General features: G+C 45.5%; 1 protein-coding gene across 1 annotated transcript; it reads right to left on the bottom strand.

The window, feature by feature from the left end:
* Nucleotides 1–544: 544 nt before the first annotated feature.
* On the bottom strand, nt 545–21,173 carry LOC138750450 (galactosylceramide sulfotransferase-like). The gene is made up of 4 exons (XM_069912506.1): nt 21,056–21,173; nt 19,411–19,485; nt 13,940–14,088; nt 545–2,242 (listed from the first exon to the last, which is right to left on the bottom strand). The coding sequence occupies exons 3-4, from the start codon at nt 14,062–14,064 to the stop codon at nt 1,087–1,089; spliced, it is 1,281 nt and encodes a 426-aa protein (XP_069768607.1). The 5' UTR covers nt 14,065–14,088; nt 19,411–19,485; nt 21,056–21,173; the 3' UTR covers nt 545–1,086.
* Between the last annotated feature and the right edge of the window lie 1,788 nt (nt 21,174–22,961).

Raw genomic sequence — 22,961 nt, 5'->3', positions numbered from 1 at the left:
TAGGCTGCATTAAGTGGAAAGAATCTGTACCTCCAGTATGTTAATAAGTATCTCAGTCTACTTAGATCAAAATAATGATTTGCTTTAGGTATTAAAACCCAAATCCACAGTCACTAGCTTCTTGGATAATCCAGAATCATTGAGAGAATGAGAAATGTACATTTCACATGTTGCATTTTCTCACAAATGTTCCCCTTAAACCAAACCCCAAATCTGTAAAATGATTTGAGGGGAGCATTTAATATATTTGTGAACATATTTTATGAAGAGATCTGTGCATCTTTCGCTCACTCTGTTCATCCAACTTGTGAGAACTTTGTGCAGGCTGAAAATTACATTATTATGTTATCTATGTTCTATTATTGTAAAAATGCACCTTGTATGAGACATTACCATTCAAATGATCAAGTGGCTAAACATTGCCGTCAATTTAATCACATGACATCATTACCATTGGTATGTTAATAAGATGTGAAAAGGCAGATTTGAAATCAGTCTTTTAGAACTATGTCTGCCATATTTGCAATTATAAATGCAATCTATATTTCACAGGCCAATAAAAATCATATAAATATATGCTAAATCATTATATAAAGGTTGTCTTATTTGATAAGCCCAAGTTGGTGGCAGTTGCGGCCTTTTGTGAGTTTAAAAGGTTGTATTGGCCATAGATCATTTAGCACCATCTGAACTTATTGTTTGACGTTCTGATTTCTCTAATCATAGTAGGGAATTCACAGTTGTTTCATTTGTAATCATTCACAAGGTATAAATAGGACTGTAAATAGGGACAGATACTTTACAGAGCATAGAATGGTGGAACCTTCAGTTCTAAATTAATTACTGTTTTACTCATAGAAATGAAAGGGGGGGGAAAAAACAAAAGATTGACTATAATCCAGTTGTATTTGATATATTACATTTTTGAATGATTGCCTCCTTACATTCACAGGCAACCTGCAATGGCATCAGGATGATGTCCACAAATTTACTTCTGATCTGTGGCTATAAGGAGTGTCTGCTATTCCTTGCTGCTGCCATACTGACAGCACCTGAAATAGGATGCCCACTTCAAAAGCTGGCCAGCTACAATTTCAACAGATCCCTGATATGGGACCATAATCTTGTTATCCATAAATTAACTCCTAATTCAGTCAAATATTGTAGCTCAGGGGTGAGCATTTTCCTGCAAAGTTTTCTGTGCTTTCTGCTAATATTCTTCTTGAGGTTGTAGCCCATGATAGAGCGCTCCCCTAGAGGTTGCCATGGTTGCAAGGATGCTTCCTGAATGGCGTTGGCATCTACTGGGTGCCCACCATCAATGCAAATGGATTGCATGTGATTATTGTGCTTGCGCAGTTCATCTACATCTTGCTGCATACGTTCAAAGCCGTACTGTTTCACCTTTCTCCAGAAAGTAGCATTAAAGTATCTGTACAACATGGAGTCAATTTGGTTCCATCTTGTTGCCTTTTCATATAATTCTTTGGTCATTCCTGATACGGTGGAATCTTTCCTTACATTTAACTTAAAATACAGGATATCGTCCATATCCCAACACATCACATCTTTCAGAAGAATGAGGGATTCATCAAAATATTCAAGGAGCATTACCAGCTGGAATCTTTCATCAATTGCTTTAATATACTTTTCTATTCTGGGGTCATCAAAATTCAAGTTATTGTCATAACCAAAGTCAAAAAATAACACATTCTTCAAGTAATGGGAGTTAAAGCCGTTTGGATCATAGTATCGGTTGGGATCCCTGAGGAATTCAGCCAGTTTGTCCTCCCCACTTATTTTCCAGGTAAATGGGATCACACGCCCAAAATAATGAAATGACGATTCAAATAAAAAAGCAGGATTCCTGAGGATGGTGAAATAAACAGTGTCTTCAGGGAGCAACTTGTGGACTTCTTCACTGTTAAACCTCATGTGATTACAAATGATGTTAAAACAAATACCCGGCCTGTAATCCTTCACCTGGCTTCTGTCAAAGGTTGATGGGTAATAGAAATCATTCCTGCCATTAGGAAAAGCAAACTTCAGCCTGTGTTTCTGACCGAAACGGAAGAGGATATTGAGGATCGTGCTGCTGGCAGTTTTATGTGTCTTCATGAACATGATATCTTCCATGGGTGTACAGGTTTTGCTTAACTCTTGAGTGGTATTTGAGTTATTTATGTAGGGTGCATACCTGGAATGCGCAGGTTTATAAGAACAGGAATAAGGGACAGGAATTCTGTTAAGAGATAAAAACATTATTGTAAATGGATATTCCACATTTCAATATCAATTAAGATTCTCAATGTTACATTTTTTTCCTGCAGGAAAGTATCCATTTATACTATGAAAGGATTTATATTAAAAATATGTACTAAATTTCCATGGGATTGTGCCAGTAACTTTTAACCCCACTGTGGAATGGATTCTCTCCCTATAATGCAAAGAATTGAACAATTTATCAAGGCTCTGGATCTCCAACAAATTATTTCCATTTTACAGTCAGTAATATAAATATTACACTGCTTCTCTGAACATAAATAATAGTTATACATTTATAACTTCAGCCATCCCATAGGAGTTTTCATTCTAGCAGTTCCAAAGTACCCGATATCTTCTTTGTATTCACTCCGGCTTCAGGATTCATTATGGGCTCCTTTTGTCTTTGGGTTCCTCGTGTTCTACTATGATATACTCATCCAGCACAGGCCAGGAGGTCTAAATGCTCATACCTTGTCATTCGCTAGACACAATTGCTCTTTCTGCCCTGACTACAAACCTCCTTCAGCTCCATTCTCTGCTCCAGGTCTACCCCTGTCCTGGGTCAACAGTTCAACAACATCTCTATTGGATTGTACCCATTGGCGGAGTGGGGCATTGTCCTGTATGTCAGTTGAAAAACTGCAGTTGTGTGGTGCAGAAACCTGGTCCCTCTTAGCTCCCTGATCTGTTGAGAATTCATGCCATTTAACCTTTCTGCTGTCATGGCGTAACAACAACAGGGGTTGAAGGGCTCATACTGTGTTGTACATAAAACGTAATTATGTTATAATTAGGCATGATTAATTTTGTTCACATATAAGATCATAATACATTGCTCAGGATTTAGGGCAGGTCCACCATCACTCAATGCATTATGATGAAACTGGTAGAAGGTAGACCAGTCCTAACCCCAGGGATGGCTCCTTGCAAGTGTGAAAGCATTCAATGTCCCAGTTAGTAGTCAAGTGTGAAAAGCCAAACCCCCCATTCCTATCCTGGGATACTGAATGGCCAATTTAGTGGGATACAAGTGTGAAAGAGGCTTTGTAATGGATGATTTAAACTGTGTTTTTTACTTTTGCAATCTTTGCTTCTGCAAGGCTGAGAACCTGCTTGTTTTTTAGAATCAGCAGACATAATCTAATTTACACCATGAGGCCCAGGATGCATATGAATTAGTAGATACACCTAAATTCCACCATGGGGCCCAGGGATGCAGTTGAATAGGAAGACATAATCTAATTTACACTATGGGGCCCAGGGATGCATATGAATTAGTAGATACACCTAAATTCCACTGTCAGGAGACCTTGAAGATAATTAAATCATTTGTTCAAAGACATAAGCTATGAAGTAAACAACTTTTGGGTATAAGCCATGGTCCCACTGCGGAAGTTAGAGACTCTCCGAGAGGTGGCAACATCTCTCAGCAAGAAGAAGAACTTCAAGATTCCAACCAACGTCCCAGTCGGGGGAGGTATTGTAGTTTGAATTCAGCTTTAGATTTAGTAATAAAGACTTGTATAAACTGAACTGCTCTCGGTGTGTGAGTCTATTTTCTTTCGGTAGCTCGAACACTGTGACCAATCTAAAACGAACAAAGTGAGAGGTACAAGTTTAGCCAGGACAGGCTTATGTTACCATTCTATGCAATAATATTTCTGGTTTGGATTTTCACACTTGACCACTCCTAACTGGGACACTGAACGCTTTCACACTTGCGAGGAGCCATCCCTGGGGTTAGGATTGTTCTACCTTCTACTGGTGATGTCATGATGCATCGAGCGATGGTGGACCTGCCCTAAATCCTGATAATGTATTATGATCCTGTATTTGAACAAAATTAATCAAGCATTATTAATTATAACATAATTAAGCTTTATGTACAGCATAGTATGAGCCCTTCAGCCCCTGTTGTTATGCTATCCTTTATAAACTTTTCTAAGGGACTGTGGGAAAGTGCTAGCAATAAATACCAATAGTGGACAATTTTTAAATAGCATGGGAAAGTTAGAAGTGCTTTCGAAGACAATTTATACAGCGAGGGAAAGTTTGTAGTGCCATAGTGTACAATTTATACAGCATGGGAAAGTTGGTACCACTATCGTATATAATTTATAAATACTGTGGGAAAAAGCGAGCGGACCTGCCCTCCCAGAATTCCATGCCACAGAGAAAGGGCTGTATGCATGGCTGCATGCATAGAGTATTCATAGAGGGGTTTCTTGCCGCATAGTTTTCTGAGAAGTAAGGTCCACCATTGCCTTTACCCCACAGTATTTATAAATTGTGTGCTTTAGCTAGTTAAAAAATTGTCCGCTATTGCTAGTTATTTCCTCTCTCTCTCTCCTGTTGTGATTTTCCAACAGCAAAGTTTAAACCTTCATTTTAATCTTTTCTTCCTTCATGTTCCTGCACTTACACAAAAACTTGGGCCATTTCAATCCCACAATGCAATTGCCCATTTCACACTTGCATGGTTGCAACGCCGATACCTGCAGACACCGGGGTCGAGGCCATCAATCCCTGGTGTGAGATGACATCATCTGATGCCAGCTTTGATTTTGCTTTCACACTGGACACTTTAAAAGCTGACTGTGGTTAATTCCTGGGATCATTTGCAAGTGTGAAAGGGGCTAATATTTCTGCTTCCAGGATCAGATGAGTTTTAGAAATAAGAGTTTTCATCTGCTGATTTGGCCAGTAGCTAATGAAACAATTAAAAGTTGCATCTGAAATAGCCATAAATTTATTGAGGAGAAATTGTTTAACCAGTTAATGCATTTTATGTTCCTTCTACAAATTTGGTTCCTTTCAGTGGATCTCTTTATGTCCTTGTTATGTGTAAACGGCAGCTATATCATAAAACATTTATCACTGCAGATTGGAAATGCATGTTAAACACATGCATCTCCAATGCATGCATTACATGGGATGTGCCATGTAATGTATTGTGATAGGAAAAACTGAGGGGAGGTGAAGAAAACAAAATGGAACAATTTTAAGTACAAAGCATGAAATGATAATCCCAGGGCATATGTGAACGAATCTCCAGTGGTCCTTGGAGGGATTGGGAAGCACATAGGACCTTTGTTAATGGGATTAAAGGCAAATTTGCCTCAAATTTATTTTGATGGTAGGAGCCAGAGGGTGAAGGTTGTTGATGTAATTGGAATTCCATAACTAGTGGTCCACTACAGGCATCAGTGCTGGGACATTAATGTTTATCAATATACATTAACAATTTGGATGCAACTGTAAAATGTGCTGTTATAACATTTGTAGATGAGATGAAAATTGGTGATGTGATTGAAAGTAAGGAAAATAGTGTCAGGTTACAGTTAAGTATTAGTCACGTTGTGCAACAGGCTGAAGAATGGTTGATGGAATTTAATGCTGACAAGTACCACGTGATGCACTTTGGGAGGTCTAATCAGGGTAGGACTTACAGAAATAATGGCACAAAATCACAAGATAATTGGAGCACGTCTTGGCCCCTGATGCCTGCCCTGTCTTTCAATTGAATTATGGCTGATCTATGCTGGCCTCAGCTCCTCTTCTGTACCAGTTTAATACACCCGAGGGAATATTCAGGAACAAGCCTTGAAGGAGGCAGCACAGGCTGATAAAGGGATGAAGGAGGTGTACAGATTACTTTGTCTTGGTTAAACGAGGCATAGATTATAAGAGCAAGGAGGTGATATCACAACTTTATAAAACATTGGTTAGGCCACTGCTGAAGGGCTATGAACAGTTCTGGTTGGCATACTACAGGAAGTATATGATTGTAGATGGTGTAGATGAGCATCAGAGTATTGCCTGGGATTAACCATTTTGCATATGGGCAGAGATTTGATAGCTGAGTTTGTTTTCCTTGGAGTAGAGGAGATTGATGGGGTCAAGATAATGGTAAACAAGATTATGAGGGACAAAGATAGGGTAGATAAAAGGGAACAATTCCTCTTGCAGAGGTGTCTAAAACTAGAGGGGATAGGTTTAGAGTAAAAGACAAGAGGCTTGGAGGGAGATCCGAGTAGGATTTGTTTTCACCCAGAGGATGGTTAGAATCAGAAATGTGTTGACTGAGGAGATATTAGAGGCAGAGACTCTTGCAATATGTAAATTTCTATACCATGCTACCGAAGGCTGTAGATCAAGTGCTAGAAAATGGGATTAGTACATCTGGGTATTTGATGGAAGGCATGGACATTGTTGTCCCATGACGATGTACTCTCTGACTCTATGCACCAGGTGGCCAAATGGTGGCAGTGTAGTACTGTGGTCTGCCTCACTCGACCGAGGCCGGGGCCGCCGTCTCCCCCTTGCTCCTGCCCGTATCGGGGCCGCCGCCGTCTACCCTTCGCCCGGGCCGGGGTCGGGGCCGCCGCTGCTCTCCCTGTGCCCGGACTGGGGCCGCCGCCTCCCCCTTGCTCCTGCCCGTATCGGGGCCGCCGCCGTCTACCCTTCGCCCGGACCGGGGCCGGGGCCGCCGCTGCTCTCCCTGTGCCCGGACTGGGGCCGCCGTCTCCCCCTTGCTCCTGCCCATATCGGGGCCGCCGCCGTCTACCCTTCGCCCGGACCGGGGCCGGGGCCGCCGCTGCTCTCCCTGTGCCCGGACTGGGGCCGCCGCCTCCCCCTTGCTCCTGCCCGTATCGGGGCCGCCGCCGTCTACCCTTCGCCCGGACCGGGGCCGGGGCCGCCGCTGCTCTCCCTGTGCCCGGACTGGGGCCGCCGCCTCCCCCTTGCTCCTGCCCGTATCGGGGCCGCCGCCGTCTACCCTTCGCCCGGACCGGGGCCGGGGCCGCCGCTGCTCTCCCTGTGCCCGGACTGGGGCCGCCGCCTCCCCCTTGCTCCTGCCCGTATCGGGGCCGCCGCCGTCTACCCTTCGCCCGGACCGGGGCCGGGGCCGCCGCTGCTCTCCCTGTGCCCGGACTGGGGCCGCCGCCTCCCCCTTGTCCGGGCAGTATGGACCGACCTAGGAGGGGAGGCAGGCCCCTCCAGCCCGGGTAAGAAACCTGCATAGGAGAAGGCCACTCCGATATAAAACCTACGACCCAAGGACCTCGCTGCCACGTCCCAGCTTGCTTGGCCACGGCACACGAACCATGGGTGTAAAGGGTGGGGCCAGTACTGCGCGCACTGCACTCCACCTAAAAGCTCCTTTGCGCAGGCCCGAGGACAGGTCCACGTCCTCCCCCTCCACGTCCTCCCCCTCCACGTCCTCCCCCTCCACGTCCTCCCCCTCCACGTCCTCCCCCTCCACGTCCTCCCCCTCCACGTCCTCCCCCTCAAAAGATGCTCACAAACTCAAGCTAGCATGCTGGAACATCAGAACCATGCTAGATAAGACTGACAGCCATCGACCTGAACGTCGGTCTGCCCTCATTGCACATGAACTCCTCAGACTTGACATCGACATAGCCGCTCTCAGTGAAGTCCGCCTGGCAGATGTAGGCAGCTTCCAAGAACGCGGCGCGGGCTACACACTCTACTGGTCTGGCAAGCCTTCGGATGAACGACGCCTATCTGGTGTAGGCTTCATGGTCAAGAGCTTCATTGCCTCCAAACTCGAAAACCTTCCGACAGGCCTCTCGGACCGAATCATGTCCATGCGACTCCCACTTCAAAACAAGCGTCACATCACCCTCATCAGTGTCTATGCTCCAACCCTCCAGGCGGAACCAGCAGAAAAGAACAAGTTCTACACCGACCTGCGCAACCTCATCCAACGTACCCCTACAGCCGACAAGGTTGTCATCCTGGGCGACTTCAACGCTCGTGTCGGCAAAGACTCAGAAACCTGGCCAGGAATCCTGGGCAAGCATGGCGTCGGCAAGTGCAACGACAATGGGCGCCTCCTGTTGGAGCTCTGCACAGAACAGCGGCTTGTCATTACAAACACCCTTTTTCAGCAGAGGGACAGCCTTAAGACCACCTGGATGCATCCCCGATCCAAACACTGGCACCTCCTGGACTACATCCTGGTGCGAGAAAGTGACAAACAAGATGTGCTCCACACCAGGGTCATGCCTAGCGCGGAATGCCACACTGACCACCGGCTGGTTCGCTGCAAGCTCAACCTTCACTTCAAGCCAAAGCCCAGGAACAATAAAGCCCCCAGAAAGAGGTTCAATGTTGGAAAACTGCAGTCAGACGAAGCGAGAGGAAACTTCCAGGCAAACCTCAAAGCAAAGCTCGACGTTGCAACCCGCCTCACGGACCCGTCCCCTGAAACCCTCTGGGATCAGTTGAAGACTACCATACTGCAATCCACTGAAGAGGTACTGGGCTTCTCCTCCAGGAAAAACAAGGACTGGTTTGACGAAAACAGCCAGGAAATCCAGGAGCTGCTGGCAAAGAAGCGAGCTGCCCACCAGGCTCACCTTACAAAGCCGTCCTGTCCAGAGAAGAAACAAGCCTTCCGTCGCGCATGCAGCCATCTTCAGCGCAAACTCCGGGAGATCCAAAATGAGTGGTGGACTAGCCTCGCCAAACGAACACAGCTCAGCGCGGACATTGGCGACTTCAGGGGTTTCTACGAGGCTCTAAAGGCTGTGTACGGCCCCTCACCCCAAGTCCAAAGCCCGCTGCGCAGCTCAGACGGCAAAGTCCTCCTCAGCGACAAGATCTCCATCCTCAACCGATGGTCAGAACACTTCCAATCTCTTTTCAGTACCAACCGCTCAGTCCAAGATTCCGCCCTGCTCCAGCTCCCTCAACAGCCCCTAAGGCTAGAGCTGGATGAGGTTCCCACCCTGGATGAGACATATAAGGCAATCGAACAACTGAAAAGTGGCAAAGCAGCAGGTATGGATGGAATCCCCCCAGAAGTCTGGAAGGCTGGCGGCAAAACTCTGCATGCCAAACTGCATGAGTTTTTCAAGCTTTGTTGGGACCAAGGTAAACTGCCTCAGGATCTTCGTGATGCCACCATCATCACCCTGTACAAAAACAAAGGCGAGAAATCAGACTGCTCAAACTACAGGGGAATCACGTTGCTCTCCATTGCAGGCAAAATCTTCGCTAGGATTCTACTAAATAGAATAATACCTAGTGTCGCTGAGAATATTCTCCCAGAATCACAGTGCGGCTTTCGCGCTAACAGAGGAACCACTGACATGGTCTTTGCCCTCAGACAGCTCCAAGAAAAGTGTAGAGAACAAAACAAAGGACTCTACATCACCTTTGTTGACCTCACCAAAGCCTTCGACACCGTGAGCAGGAAAGGGCTTTGGCAAATACTAGAGCGCATCGGATGTCCCCCAAAGTTCCTCAACATGATTATCCAACTGCACGAAAACCAACAAGGTCGGGTCAGATACAGCAATGAGCTCTCTGAACCCTTCTCCATTAACAATGGCGTGAAGCAAGGCTGTGTTCTCGCACCAACCCTCTTTTCAATCTTCTTCAGCATGATGCTGAACCAAGCCATGAAAGACCCCAACAATGAAGACGCTGTTTACATCCGGTACCGCACGGATGGCAGTCTCTTCAATCTGAGGCGCCTGCAAGCTCACACCAAGACACAAGAGAAACTTGTCCGTGAACTACTCTTTGCAGATGATGCCGCTTTAGTTGCCCATTCAGAGCCAGCTCTTCAGCGCTTGACGTCCTGCTTTGCGGAAACTGCCAAAATGTTTGGCCTGGAAGTCAGCCTGAAGAAAACTGAGGTCCTCCATCAGCCAGCTCCCCACCATGACTACCAGCCCCCCCACATCTCCATCGGGCACACAAAACTCAAAACGGTCAACCAGTTTACCTATCTCGGCTGCACCATTTCATCAGATGCAAGGATCGACAATGAGATAGACAACAGACTCGCCAAGGCAAATAGCGCCTTTGGAAGACTACACAAAAGAGTCTGGAAAAACAACCAACTGAAAAACCTCACAAAGATAAGCGTATACAGAGCCGTTGTCATACCCACACTCCTGTTCGGCTCCGAATCATGGGTCCTCTACCGGCACCACCTACGGCTCCTAGAACGCTTCCACCAGCGTTGTCTCCGCTCCATCCTCAACATCCATTGGAGCGCTCACACCCCTAACGTCGAGGTACTCGAGATGGCAGAGGTCGACAGCATCGAGTCCACGCTGCTGAAGATCCAGCTGCGCTGGATGGGTCACGTCTCCAGAATGGAGGACCATCGCCTTCCCAAGATCGTATTATATGGCGAGCTCTCCACTGGCCACCGTGACAGAGGTGCACCAAAGAAAAGGTACAAGGACTGCCTAAAGAAATCTCTTGGTGCCTGCCACATTGACCACCGCCAGTGGGCTGATAACGCCTCAAACCGTGCATCTTGGCGCCTCACAGTTTGGCGGGCAGCAGCCTCCTTTGAAGAAGACCGCAGAGCCCACCTCACTGACAAAAGGCAAAGGAGGAAAAACCCAACACCCAACCCCAACCAACCAATTTTCCCTTGCAACTGCTGCAATCGTGTCTGCCTGTCCCGCATCGGACTGGTCAGCCACAAACGAGCCTGCAGCTGACGTGGACTTTTTACCCCCTCCATAAATCTTCGTCCGCGAAGCCAAGCCAAAGAAAGTACTGTGGTATGACAACGGCTCTGTATACGCTAATCTTTGTGAGGTTTTTCAGTTGGTTGTTTTTCCAGACTCTTTTGTGTAGTCTTCCAAAGGCTCTATTTGCCTTGGCGAGTCTGTTGACAATCTCATTGTCAATCCTTGCATCCGATGAAATGGTGCAGCCGAGATAGGTAAATTGGTTGACCGTTTTGAGTTTTGTGTGCCGACGGCACTCCGAATCATGGGTCCTCTACTGGCATCACCTACGGCTCCTAGAACGCTTCCACCAGCGTTGTCTCCGCTCCATCCTCAACATTCATTGAAGTGACTTCATCCCTAACATCGAAGTACTCGAGATGGCAGAGGCCGACAACATCGAATCCACGCTGCTGAAGATCCAACTGCACTGGGTAGGTCACATGGAGGACCATCGCCTTCCCAAGATCGTGTTATATGGCGAGCTCTCCACTGGCCACCGTGATAGAGGTGCACAAAAGAAGAGGTACAAGGACTGCCTAAAGAAATCTCTTGGTGCCTGCCCCATTGACCACCGCCAGTGGGCTGATCTCGCCTCAAATCGTGCATCTTGGCGCCTCACAGTTTGGCGGGCAGCAACCTCCTTTGAATATGACCGCAGAGCCCACCTCACTGACAAAAGACAAAGGAGGAAAAACCCAACACCCAACCCCAAACAACTAATTTTCCCTTGCAACTGCTGCAACCGTGTCTGCCTGTCCCGCATCGGACTTGTCAGCCACAAACGAGTCTGCAGCTGACGTGTCTGCCTGTCCCGCATCGGACTTGTCAGCCACAAACGAGCCTGGAGCTTACGTGGACATTTACCCCTCCATAAATCTTCGTCTGCGAAGCCAAGCCAAAGAGAGAAGAAGAGTACTGTGGTAGTGCAGTACCTCACAGCTCCAGTAACCTGGCTTTAAACTTGAACTCTGGCATTGTCTTCATGGAGATTTGCAGGGGTCATCTACTGCATCTGGTGCTCCCATTGTGGCCTCCCCTACATCAAAGAGACTGGGCGCAGACTGAGAGATCACCTTGTTAAGCACCTCAACTCTGTCCACTCCAATAGTGTGGGTCCTCCAGTGGCCACCCATTTCAATTCCTTATCCCATTCCCTTGCTGACATGTCTGTCCATGGTTGCAAGCAATGCCTCTCTGACACGGCACACAATTTGGAGGAACAAAATCTCATTTCCCATCATTAACATCAACTTCTCCGGCTTTTGTTAAACACAGCCATACTAACCCCTTCCCCCCCCACCCCCGCTTCCCCTGTTGCCTTCCCCAACTCTATGATTCTCCCTTTCCCTCTGTCTCCTTTCACAGAGCCAAAATCAATTCTAATCTCTCCTCTATCATATCCAATTAACACCTCTTGTTGACTTGGACCCGCCCCAACAAGAACTGTCTTTATTCTGAGCATTCCTGCTCTTTGCCCATTCCTTGAAGAAGGACTCAGGCCCAAAATGTTGGCAATGTATCTTTATCTCCTGAGGTCACTGCAAGACTGGCTGAGTTCCTCCAGCATTTCTGTGTGCCTTTTATTTATCCCAGCTCCTTATGGCGAGAAGAAGATTCACAGACAGTTTCTCACCTGCTGTTATCAGACTCTGGACTGAACCTCACATTAGTAAAATAATATTGTGGACTCTCTCTAACTCTGCACTTCTGCACTGTGCCTTACTTGCTGTTCTACCTATGGGATGTCCAGCTGGACTGCCCATTAAACTTTATCACTGCATCTTGTACATGTGACAATAAACTTGAATGTGATTCTATCCCTCTTTCAGGTCGTTATCTGAAACAACTTTGATGTTCTGTCCAACCCCGAGATGAGTTGCCAAACAGGCATCCACTGCATCACCAGAACCAGTGAATTTCTGCTGGTGCATCAACTATCTCCCTCAGCTCAATGGCTTCTGAAACTCCTATCCAAGCCTCTGTTCCTCTGGACAAGATTATTTCATTGCCCTCTTGGCTGCCTCCATAAATGAAGGGAGATCATTTCATCACCATTCTAGTTACCTTGTGTTTGCTGAGCTGCATTGGGTTTTAATCTAGGCTATCCGAATTTTAAAGTTGCTGCTGAGCTCCAATTTTCCTTCCTTTTATAAAATGTGTTCCTAAAACATCCACTTCAATATTATTGTATGCTATTTTTAAACCTTATACAATGTCATTACACTGAGTTATTAGATCAATTTAGATTTTACAATTGGGGTGCAATTATGCTGGAATTTTTTTTTAACCTAAAACCACATCTCAAATGGCAAATAAACTCCATCAGCACGAGTTTTTGGTTTTATGGCCTATCAGCCACAATCCCACCCTTTCCCTGAGCTTTTTTAAGAAGGATTGTTTCTAAAATATTTTTCTAACGATCATATTTTGGGATGGTGTTGTATTAAATAGTGTCAATTATGTACTTTGCTGTATAATGTGATACATGCATGGTCTTGTCAGTAACTTTTTTGAAAATTTTATTTAAATTTTTTCACATATACATAAATTGTCTTATTCAAAATAATAAAGATTAATACATAGTGATTTAATCGCCCCCCCCACCCCAGATAATAATTTAGCCCCAAAGAAAGAAAAAAATAACTGGGTAAGCCGGGTTAAAGAAAGTGGAAATGTAAATACAAAGCAATAAAAACGCTCTGAATGTGTGGGTAAAATCTATTGTTGTAACCAATTTAGTTATATATTAATGCAGAAAATGTATCTTCCTAAACAAAAATATCGGATTTTTACAAAATGAACATAAAGAAATACCTCGGCTTGAATCAAGACTGAAACTGATGCATTTTAGCCTGTCAGTTCAGCTGCATTCATTGTAGTGAATAAACTTAAATATATCTGCCAGCAGAGCTCAGTGTTAACGCGTGGTCTTCAAGGTGAAACATGCACCCACCTTTGGAAGACTGAATGAATATGGAAGATGTTCAGTGCATGGTGGCAAAGAACAAAATACATTGAGGTCTACAACCTGCTACTCTCACATTAGAGCTCCCATTCAAAACGGGAGAGATGACTCAGGAAATGGTCCACTTTTCCAAATGCACACAATTTTTTAATCCTAAAGGCAATCTGCACCAATTTTTTTTTATGTGAAGGAAAAGACTTACTGCTGGAGACTGAACTGATGAGGTGGTGCCACAAAGGAATACAGCAGAATCATGCAGGTTGTGAGGAGGGTCCCCAGTACCAGCCCCTTGCACATCGATTTCCATTGCTTCATTTGCTTCAACATGATTAGCAGCTGCTTGTTATCTATCTGCCAGAAAAAGGATAGTCTGAAGATTAGTCTGTAGACTGCAGAGCAGATCTCCCTAACCCCCTGCTCCCTCCTTCACAAAGTTCCAAGTCTTCATGCACTGCCAAACTGAGGCCACCTGTACATTGGAGGATCAACCCCTTACATTCCACCTGGACACTCTCCAGCCAGATGGTATTAACATCTACATCTCCAGTTTCCTTAAAATCTTTCCCTGAATCTTTCACTTCCTTTCCTCCAGCTCCCATCTCCTCCCCTTCCCTCTCCATTCACAGAGCTATCTCCTTCCCCTCACTTCTCAGCTTTTTTCTCTTCTACCCTCTCACCTGTATCCACCCTTGATCTCTTTACCTGTTAGCCTGTTCTCTTTTCCCTGTTCCTTCCTACCTCCTACCCTCTCCTTGAACCCCCACTATTGCCCCTCCTTTTTGTTCATACCTTGATGAAACATTGGTTACTCTTTACATCTTAAAGATACGGCATGACCTGTGCAATGTATTGTTTTTCTACCATGCTGCGAGGTGGCCCAGTTAGTCAAGAGGCACCTTATGAACCTAGAGATTGTAACTCAAACCCACGTGCTTTGCCCTCTCAGTTCAAGGGAATTGCAATCCAGGTTAAAAATATACAGGTGTCCTCACTCACTCACTGTTAAAAAAAAACCCATTGCAAATGCTGCAAACCTGAAACAATTTTTTTTAAAATGCTGGAAACACTCAGCAGATCAGGCAGCGTCTGAGGAACGAGAAACTGAATGTTTCTGATTGATGGGTGTGTTCAGTTTTTCCTGTTTTTAATGACCTCATCCCAGAGCACGAAGGAAGGGACTTATATGAGAGGTACGGTATTTATATGAGGAGTTTGCGGAGGTTTGGCATGGCATTGGAAACCCTGGCAAATTTCTACAATTGTGTGGTAGAAAGTGTGCTCACTGGCTGGATCGCGGCCTGGTATGGGGAAACCAATACCCCCGAGTGTAAAGCCCTGCAAATGTTAGTGGTCATATCCCAGGACATCACAGGGAAAAACTCTCCACCATCGAGAAAATCTACAGGGAATGCTGCCATTAGAGCAGCAGCAGCAATCATCAAGGATCCACACCACCCAGCACACGCTCTGTTCTCACTGCTACATGGAAAGAGGTACAGGTGCAACAAGACTCATACCATCATGTTCTGGAACAGGTGCTATCCCTCCACATCAGACTCTTCAACAACAAACTCAATCAGGAACTCTTATTTTTACACTTTATCAACTTTTTTAAAATTGCAGTTTGTTTACATTTCTTTATTTGTTTATGTGTTCTTTGAGTACAGTTTATTTTGCATGACCAATAAGTGGTAATTCTGCCTCACCCACAGGAAAAAGAATCTCAGAATTTTCTGTGATGTCATAGAAACAAAGAAGATAGGAGCAGGAGTAGGTCATTCGGCCCTTCGAGCCTGCTCCGCCATTCAACGAGATCATGGCTGATCTTAAAGTTCAGTACCCCGTCCCCGCCTTCTCTCCATAACCTTTAATACCCTTATACTGAAGAAATAGATCTAATTCCCTCTTAAATATATTTAATGAACCTGCCTCTACTGCCCTCTGTGGCAATGAATTCCACAGATTCACCACCCTCTGGGTCAAGAAATTCCTCCTCATCTCGGTCCTAAATGGTTTGCCTATTATCCTCAAACCATGGTCCCGGGTTCTGGATTTTCCCATCATTGGAAACATCCCATCTGCATCCATTCTGTCCAGTCCTGCCAGAATTTTATAGGTCTCTATGAGATCCCCTCTCAATCTTCTAAACTCCAGCGAGTACAATCCCAATTTGTGCAATCTTTCCTCATAAGTCATTCCTGCCATTCCAGGTATCAGCCTGGTGAATCGCCTCTGCACTCCCTCCATTGCAAGAACATCCTTCCTTAGATAAGGTGACCAAAACTGCACACAATACTCCAGGTGGGGTCTCACCAAGGCCCTGTACAGCTGCAGTAAGGTATCCTTATTCCTATACTCAAACCCTCTTGATATGAAGGCCAACATACCATTTGCCTTTTTAACCGCCTGCTGTACCTGCATGCTCGCCTTCAGAGACTGGTGTACAAGTACCCCTAGGTCTCTCTGCACTTCCCCATCTCTTAATCTATTGCCATTCAAATAGTAATCTGCCCTCCGGTTTGTATTACCAAAGTGGATAACCTCACATTTATCCACATTGTAGTGTATTTGCCATGTATCTGCCCAGTCCCTCAATTTATCCAAATCACACTGGAGCTTCCTGACCCCCTCTTCCGTGCACACAACCCCCCCCCCTAGCTTAGTGTCATCTGCAAATTTGGAGATATTACATCCAATCCCCTCATCCAGACCATTAATGTAAATTGTGAACAGCTGGGGTCCCAGTACAGATCCCTGTGGCACCCCACTGGTCACCGCCTGCCACTCAGAAAACGAGCCATTTATCCCAAGTCTCTGTCATGTATGTACTCTCATGTATGTACCCTGGCAATAAATCTGAATCTGTATGTGCATAAAAAATAGGACCAGCAGTATGCCTTCTGGCTATCCAGCCTGCCCCACCATTCAGTAAGATGAAGGCTGATCCCCTCTTCCAAATTGTTTATCCATTTTGTGTACAGTTGTGAGCCCAGCACCATTCCCTATGTCACTTTGATAACCACTGATGTGAGATAAAGGCTTTCTCTCCTTTTTTGAAACCCCCAAACTGTCTTAAACTGAAAACCGTCATGACTTGCTGCCTCTCCCAGCTTTAATTGATCAAGTACCACTTGCTCCCTTTGAAACTGATTGGAACATACTCAACATTTGGTCATAGTGGTTGCTTAGTGTTGACTGGGCTCTGGAATCTCAACCCAAATATCTGGAACTCTGAATGCTTCAAGAATAAAGGCAAAAAATCAACAGGCCAGGCAGCATCGAGGGGGCGAGAAAGAAAATTATCGCCTCAAGTTGATGACCTTTCACAACCCAGGAAAACAGATGTTGGCCATTAAAGTAACTAATCTGAATGGAACGCCTTGACTCAGGCTTAAATCCACGAGGCATGGCAGGTGCACTAAGATTTTTTTTTAAATCACAAACAAGAGGAAAAAAAAGCACCACAATGTCCCCCTGCTGTTGTAACAGGATGCAGTGGAAAACAGTCATAGGTATTAATTACTGTGTTTCTTTTGTCTTCTTCAAAATTTTGTTTCTTGCCTTCTCTGGAAGGACACACCAAGCCTAATCGGACAGCCATGTCATCACCTTCTACATTTTGTATCTCCCGTATTCTTTTGTCTATGTTTCCCCTCTCTTAACTGCTCCCCATTACTCATTGATCAGTTAACCGTGGTGACAGCTCATCTTCATGGGCACCTAACCTTTACTCTGTCAGCCATCCCCCCTTCTCTTCTTTTGTTTCTTTCACAGTTCTGATGAAGGGTCTTTGACATGAAACATTAACTCTATTTCTCTTACGACAGATGCATTTCTAGCATTTTCTCTTACAATTTTAAAATTTCATGTAAATTGGAGGAAAGTTCAATGAAGAAAGGATTGTTGTTCAGTCACCTGGGCCACATGGTTGAAAATGTCATCTTAATAGTTGTCTAATACATACAGAGAAAAGGAAGAGTGTCTTTTTTCAGAAATTTGGGAGTTTTTGAAAGCTCTCTACCCCAGAATGTTGTAGAGATTGGAGTTAAGGCAGAGATTGAAAGAAAATTGAACAAGTGGGGGCGGGGGAGAGGGGGTAAAGGTAGTCATGAGGCTCATAAGAACAAAAGAAATAGGAGCAGGAGTGACCCATCCAGTCCATCGAACCTGCTCTGCTATTCAATGAGATCATGGTTGATCTGATGATATGTTGTTTTATGGCAACAGTGTGTTCGGTAAGTGGAAATCTTGAGAGGGCAGAATTTGCGTGTTCCTGTCAGGATTAAAGGCAAAGTTACCAGGCAAAGGGAGCCCTGGTTTTCAAGGGATATTGGCAATCTGGTTAAGAAAAACAGGGAGATGTGCAGCAAGTATAGGCAACAAGGAAAAGATTAGGTACTTGAACAGAACAGAAAATGCAAGAAAATACTCACAAAAGAAATCAGGAAGGGAAAAAGAAGACATGAGGTTGCTCTGGCAGATGATATGAACGTAAACCCAGAGGGTTTCTACAAGTATACTAAAAGGATAGTAAGAGACAAAATTGGTCCCCTAGAGGATCAGAGTGTTCAACTATGTAATGGGAAAGATCTTAAATAGATTTTTTGCATCAGTATTTCCTCAGCAAACTGATATAGTGCATAAGGAAGGAAGGGTAACAAACAGAAGAGTCATGGAACAGATGGAGATTAAGGAGGAGGAGCTGCCTTACAGCAAATAAAGGTAGATAAATCACCTGGGCCATCTGTGGAATCAACCTGGAGAATCTCCTGTACACTGCCTTCAAAGCCAGTAAATTCTTCCTGGAGACCAGAACTGCATGTGGTACTCCAGATGCTGCCTCACCAGGACCTTATATAGTTGCAGCATTATCTCCCTACTCCTAAATGCAATCCCTCTGGCAATGAAGGCCAACATTCCATTTGCCTTGATCACCTGCAAACTAACCTTTTGTAATTCATGCACAAGCACTCCCAAGTCCTTTGGCATAGCAACATGCTGCAATCGCTTGCCATTTAAATAATACTCTGATCTTCCATTTTTCATTCCAAAGTGGATATTGTCACATTTACCAACATTATACTCCATTTGCTAGACCCTTGCCCACTCACTTAACTCATCTATATCTCTCTGCAGGCTCTCCGTATTCTCTACACAATTTGCTTTTCCACTGAAGTTAATGTGATCAGCAAACTTAGATACACTACACTCTGTCCCCTCTTCCAGATCATTAATGTATATTGTGAACAGTTGTGGACCCAGCAATCCACTCACCCCTGATTGCCCACCAGAAAAAAACACCTCTGTATCCCAACTCCCTGCCTGGAAGGGCTTTGTCAAATGGTGGACCAAGCTTGAGCGGGGGGGGGGGGGGGTTGCTGGAAGAACTTAACTGGTCCAAAGAAACAGAGAGAGAGAACATTTTGGGTTGAGACCCTTCATGAAGTGTGAAGATAGAGACAGAAAGGAAGTCAGTATGACAAGGTGTGACATTGACTAAAGGATGATTGGTGGACCAGTGAGCTATGAAGATGAAGGATGAGTATGGAACCAGGTGTGGGGAGGGAAAGGCAAAGGCAGGTTCAAGTGTTGGAGGGTGTTGGTCTGTTCCTGCTCCTGAATAGTTTGTTGATCTAAACAAAGAAACAAAGAAAAATGAAATCCTCATCTTACCTTAAATAGAGATCACAGCATGGATATCCAATGACTTGCAGACATGTTCTCCCAGAGTACAGTGCTAAATTCCACCTTAGTCATAGAAAATAAATAGTTGTCAGGGCAGAGGGAAAGGTGACACAAAGACTGTTGGTGTCGACAATGATAAAAAGCTGCAGTGTCAATCAAAATTATTTGGATTACCAAGATACTGAAGTTATAAACTCTGTCCTACAGGACATTAAAATGTCAGTCAAGATAAAACTCCCTAGTTTTAAGCTTAGAAATGACGACATGTGGAATTACAACCCCTGAACCATCCTTCATACCCAATTATGGGCACTTGTCTGGACTTCTTCCAAGAGGGAAGGAGGCGGAAGAAGCTTTGTATGTATCGTGCGTTTCATGAATTGAAGGAGCTGATGGGTGAAATGTATCCAGTCAGCAGAAAGAGCGCTGACACCACAATAGACCTTTCCACCTCCCTCTTGGAACAAAGGCGTCGAAGACAATGGACGAGGCTCCTCACACCCTCCGCTGACAAAACGATGTTGGGCTTTTCATTGCACTCCGAATCAGACCATGACATGAGAACGGAGATAATGATGTGACTTCAACGCGGGTGGAAAATAATTAACCATCCTCCGTATGAGAAACCTCCTCTTAGGAGGACTGCGCCCACATGCAGAGCCGGTTGAACCAACCGTCCAGGGTGTTTCCCATCCTGGGATTGTTCGTGGAAAGGGGCCACAGACTTAAAATGGCACAGAGGTCAACGTGGAGTTTGCGAGAGAGAAAAAAAACCTCTTGGGAACATCAAAATGAACCACTTTTGCAGCAGCGATTCCTTCTGGGGAGGGAATTTCTCGCCACCAACCGTGCGCAAAAGAAGCAGTGGGGCTCTGTGTAGATCACAGCATAGCGAACCTTCTTCGCGCTTTCCCCAGAGCACTTCGAGTATTTTATCCCCAGATTCCGAAGCCGTTCTCACCGGGTCAGCATCCAGCGCACCTACTAGGTCAAAACCGCTGCCTCTGCACCCGTCCCTGAAACTTTTCAGCGACAGCTCGCCTTTAAAGATTTCTCTTTATTCATCTCGCATCCTCGGCGCGGTCCTACTTTCTTACCTCAAGGAACACCCTCAGGTTCAAATGCATCCTGAGCCGCTTCAATTTTTTTTTACCTGCCAGGTCTGCTTCCCTGCCCTTGAGGCGTTAATAGCTCCGACACGTGTGCTCTGGTCTCCCCTCCTCCCACCCGGACTCGCCTCCTGGGCCGTTCTGACTTCTCCGGCACCTTTCCTTTCCCAGTGGGAAACGTGAGCTCCACGAAAACACCCAGCTCTCTTCTGCGTCGCCACATCCTCAGCGGCATTCTTCGCCTGGCTACTTCAGCGTCCCGCCCCTTCGGATGAAGTGCGCCTTCCCCGCCAAATCGTCCGATTCTCTTTTTAAAACCCGCGTTTAAATCAATTAAGGCATCTTAAGAGTCACCGTGGGTTTAAAATAGTCACAATTTTCCCCCCAGACGGAGGCGAAACCCCGGAAAAAATATGTATCAAAGTCCTGAATTAATTATTAATGTGCTTGCAACCTGTGGCGAAGGCGCAGCGTCGCTCCGGCTGGTGCCCTGGAACACCTAACATTTACCTGCGCTCTCTCACCTGTGCGGCGTGGACCGTCTCGATGCCCTCGCCGGGAACCGACCCAAGGAGTGGTTGCTCCAGCCCTCACTGGCGAGCTGCTGCCCCGTCCTCGGCCGCCACCATCATCCAGGCTCCTGAAATTGGAGCGGGTCGTGCAAAACAGAAATAATCCAGGCGCAGAACCCGATCCGAAGCTCAATAAAAACTGGTGCAACATGTCACCAGATCTACTTTGCTGGTCGCTGAGCTGAATGAGACCTCCCCCTTGTGCCACTTGCTGACCCATTAACTAACGCGCCCAATGTCAATCAAGTGAAACTTTCCTTCATTTGTATTCATGGATTCCTCGGAGAAAGACGACGCTCCCACCACTGGGTTCAGTTCCATTATTTCTGGGCTCTGTTCAGTGGTGAATGTCAACCGCACTAGTTCCAGTTCCTTTGCAAACCTCGTGTAACAAATTATGAGCCCAGATTCTGCTGGTTTCCACATGGAACTGCCAGCTTTGTCCTGAATGGGGAAATGCCCGATTTATCGTCCGATCTCCATTTCGGAGTCCGACTGTGGAGCAGGTTCTCAAGTGGGACCTTTGGGATCCTGCTCCAGATTCCCGGTGAATTAGATCTGGGAGCGGACGCCCAAGTTCGTTTATGTGAAAGGGAAGGTGGTTAAAATAAGCTCTAAAATTATGGGGTTTTTTTTTAAATCAGCGTTTTGGTTGATTTTATTTCAGATTTATTATCAGAGCACATTTTTTTTCCTGCGAGCGAGACAAAATCACCACTTATTGGTAGTGCAAAAAGAAAACTGCACACAACAAACACGTAAAGAAATAAAGAAATGTCAATAAACGTAGAGTTAAAATAGTCAACCAAGTACAAAAGTAAGAGACCTTCAACGAATCCCCGATTGGGTTTGTCGTTGAGGAGTTTGATGGTGGAGGGGTAGCAGAGGTCCCTGAACCTGTGGCACCTAGACCTCTCTCCCTATGGCAGCAGTGAGCGTGTACTGGGGTGATGTGGATCCTTGCTCTCCGACGGCAGCGCTCCCTGTAGATGTTCTGGATGGTGGGGAGAGTTTTGGCTGGGATGTCCTGGGAGGTGTCCACTACCTCCTGGAGGGTTTTACACTTAGGGGCATTGGTGTCCCCATACATTTTATAATGTCCCTATAACTTTTATCATTTTCATAGTATATTTTACATTTTATTTTTAATTGTTTTGAAAGTATGAAATTCAGGGTCATTCAGAAGCAGCCTAAAGTCTTAAAGGTTTGATAGACAGGACTGTTGTAGGAGGTGAAAGGACTTTACTGCCTGAAAATGATTTGTGGAGAAATGTTGTCTGGATGGGGGAGGTGACGTTTGGGCATGTTGCCTGACTGCATCTTTGAAACGTATCTCCTCCTCTGGGCCAGAGATAGGCTTTTTTGGAAAGTTTGTTCAGGCCTCTGGAGAATGGGAATGGTGAGACTGGATGCCAAAAACCATTTAGGAAAATCCAGTTCTCTTCTTTCAACATTGCAAGATACCCCCTGACACTCCTTCCCTTACTATGCTGTGGGAGCACCTTAAGCATCTAGATGCCAGTGCGACAGGAAAATGGCTCACCAATGACTGTGCCACTCATGGAGGAAGTAGCTACTCCCTCTGTTCTTGGAGATTTTTAATTACATGGCCAAATGCTATTGCCAAACCTGAACTGTTTCCGTTTTTTAACATAGTGTAGAGCTCGTTGAAAGAATCAAAGACTTGTTGATCCAAACCAAGGCTTTTATTAGCAAAAGACAGGAGCTCTTCACAGGTGGCCGACCAGTCCGGAATGATCCGACCTAGCTAGGGACACAACCCTTTAAGGCCCAGACAGTAGGTGTGGCTAAGCTCTCAGCCAATCACTGTAAGCACAGTCTAGATACTGTAACTATA

Source organism: Narcine bancroftii, unplaced genomic scaffold (assembly GCF_036971445.1).
Source record: "Narcine bancroftii isolate sNarBan1 unplaced genomic scaffold, sNarBan1.hap1 Scaffold_151, whole genome shotgun sequence".
Classification (NCBI taxonomy): Eukaryota; Metazoa; Chordata; class Chondrichthyes; order Torpediniformes; family Narcinidae; genus Narcine; species Narcine bancroftii.
This window is presented reverse-complemented; position numbering and strand designations above follow the sequence as displayed.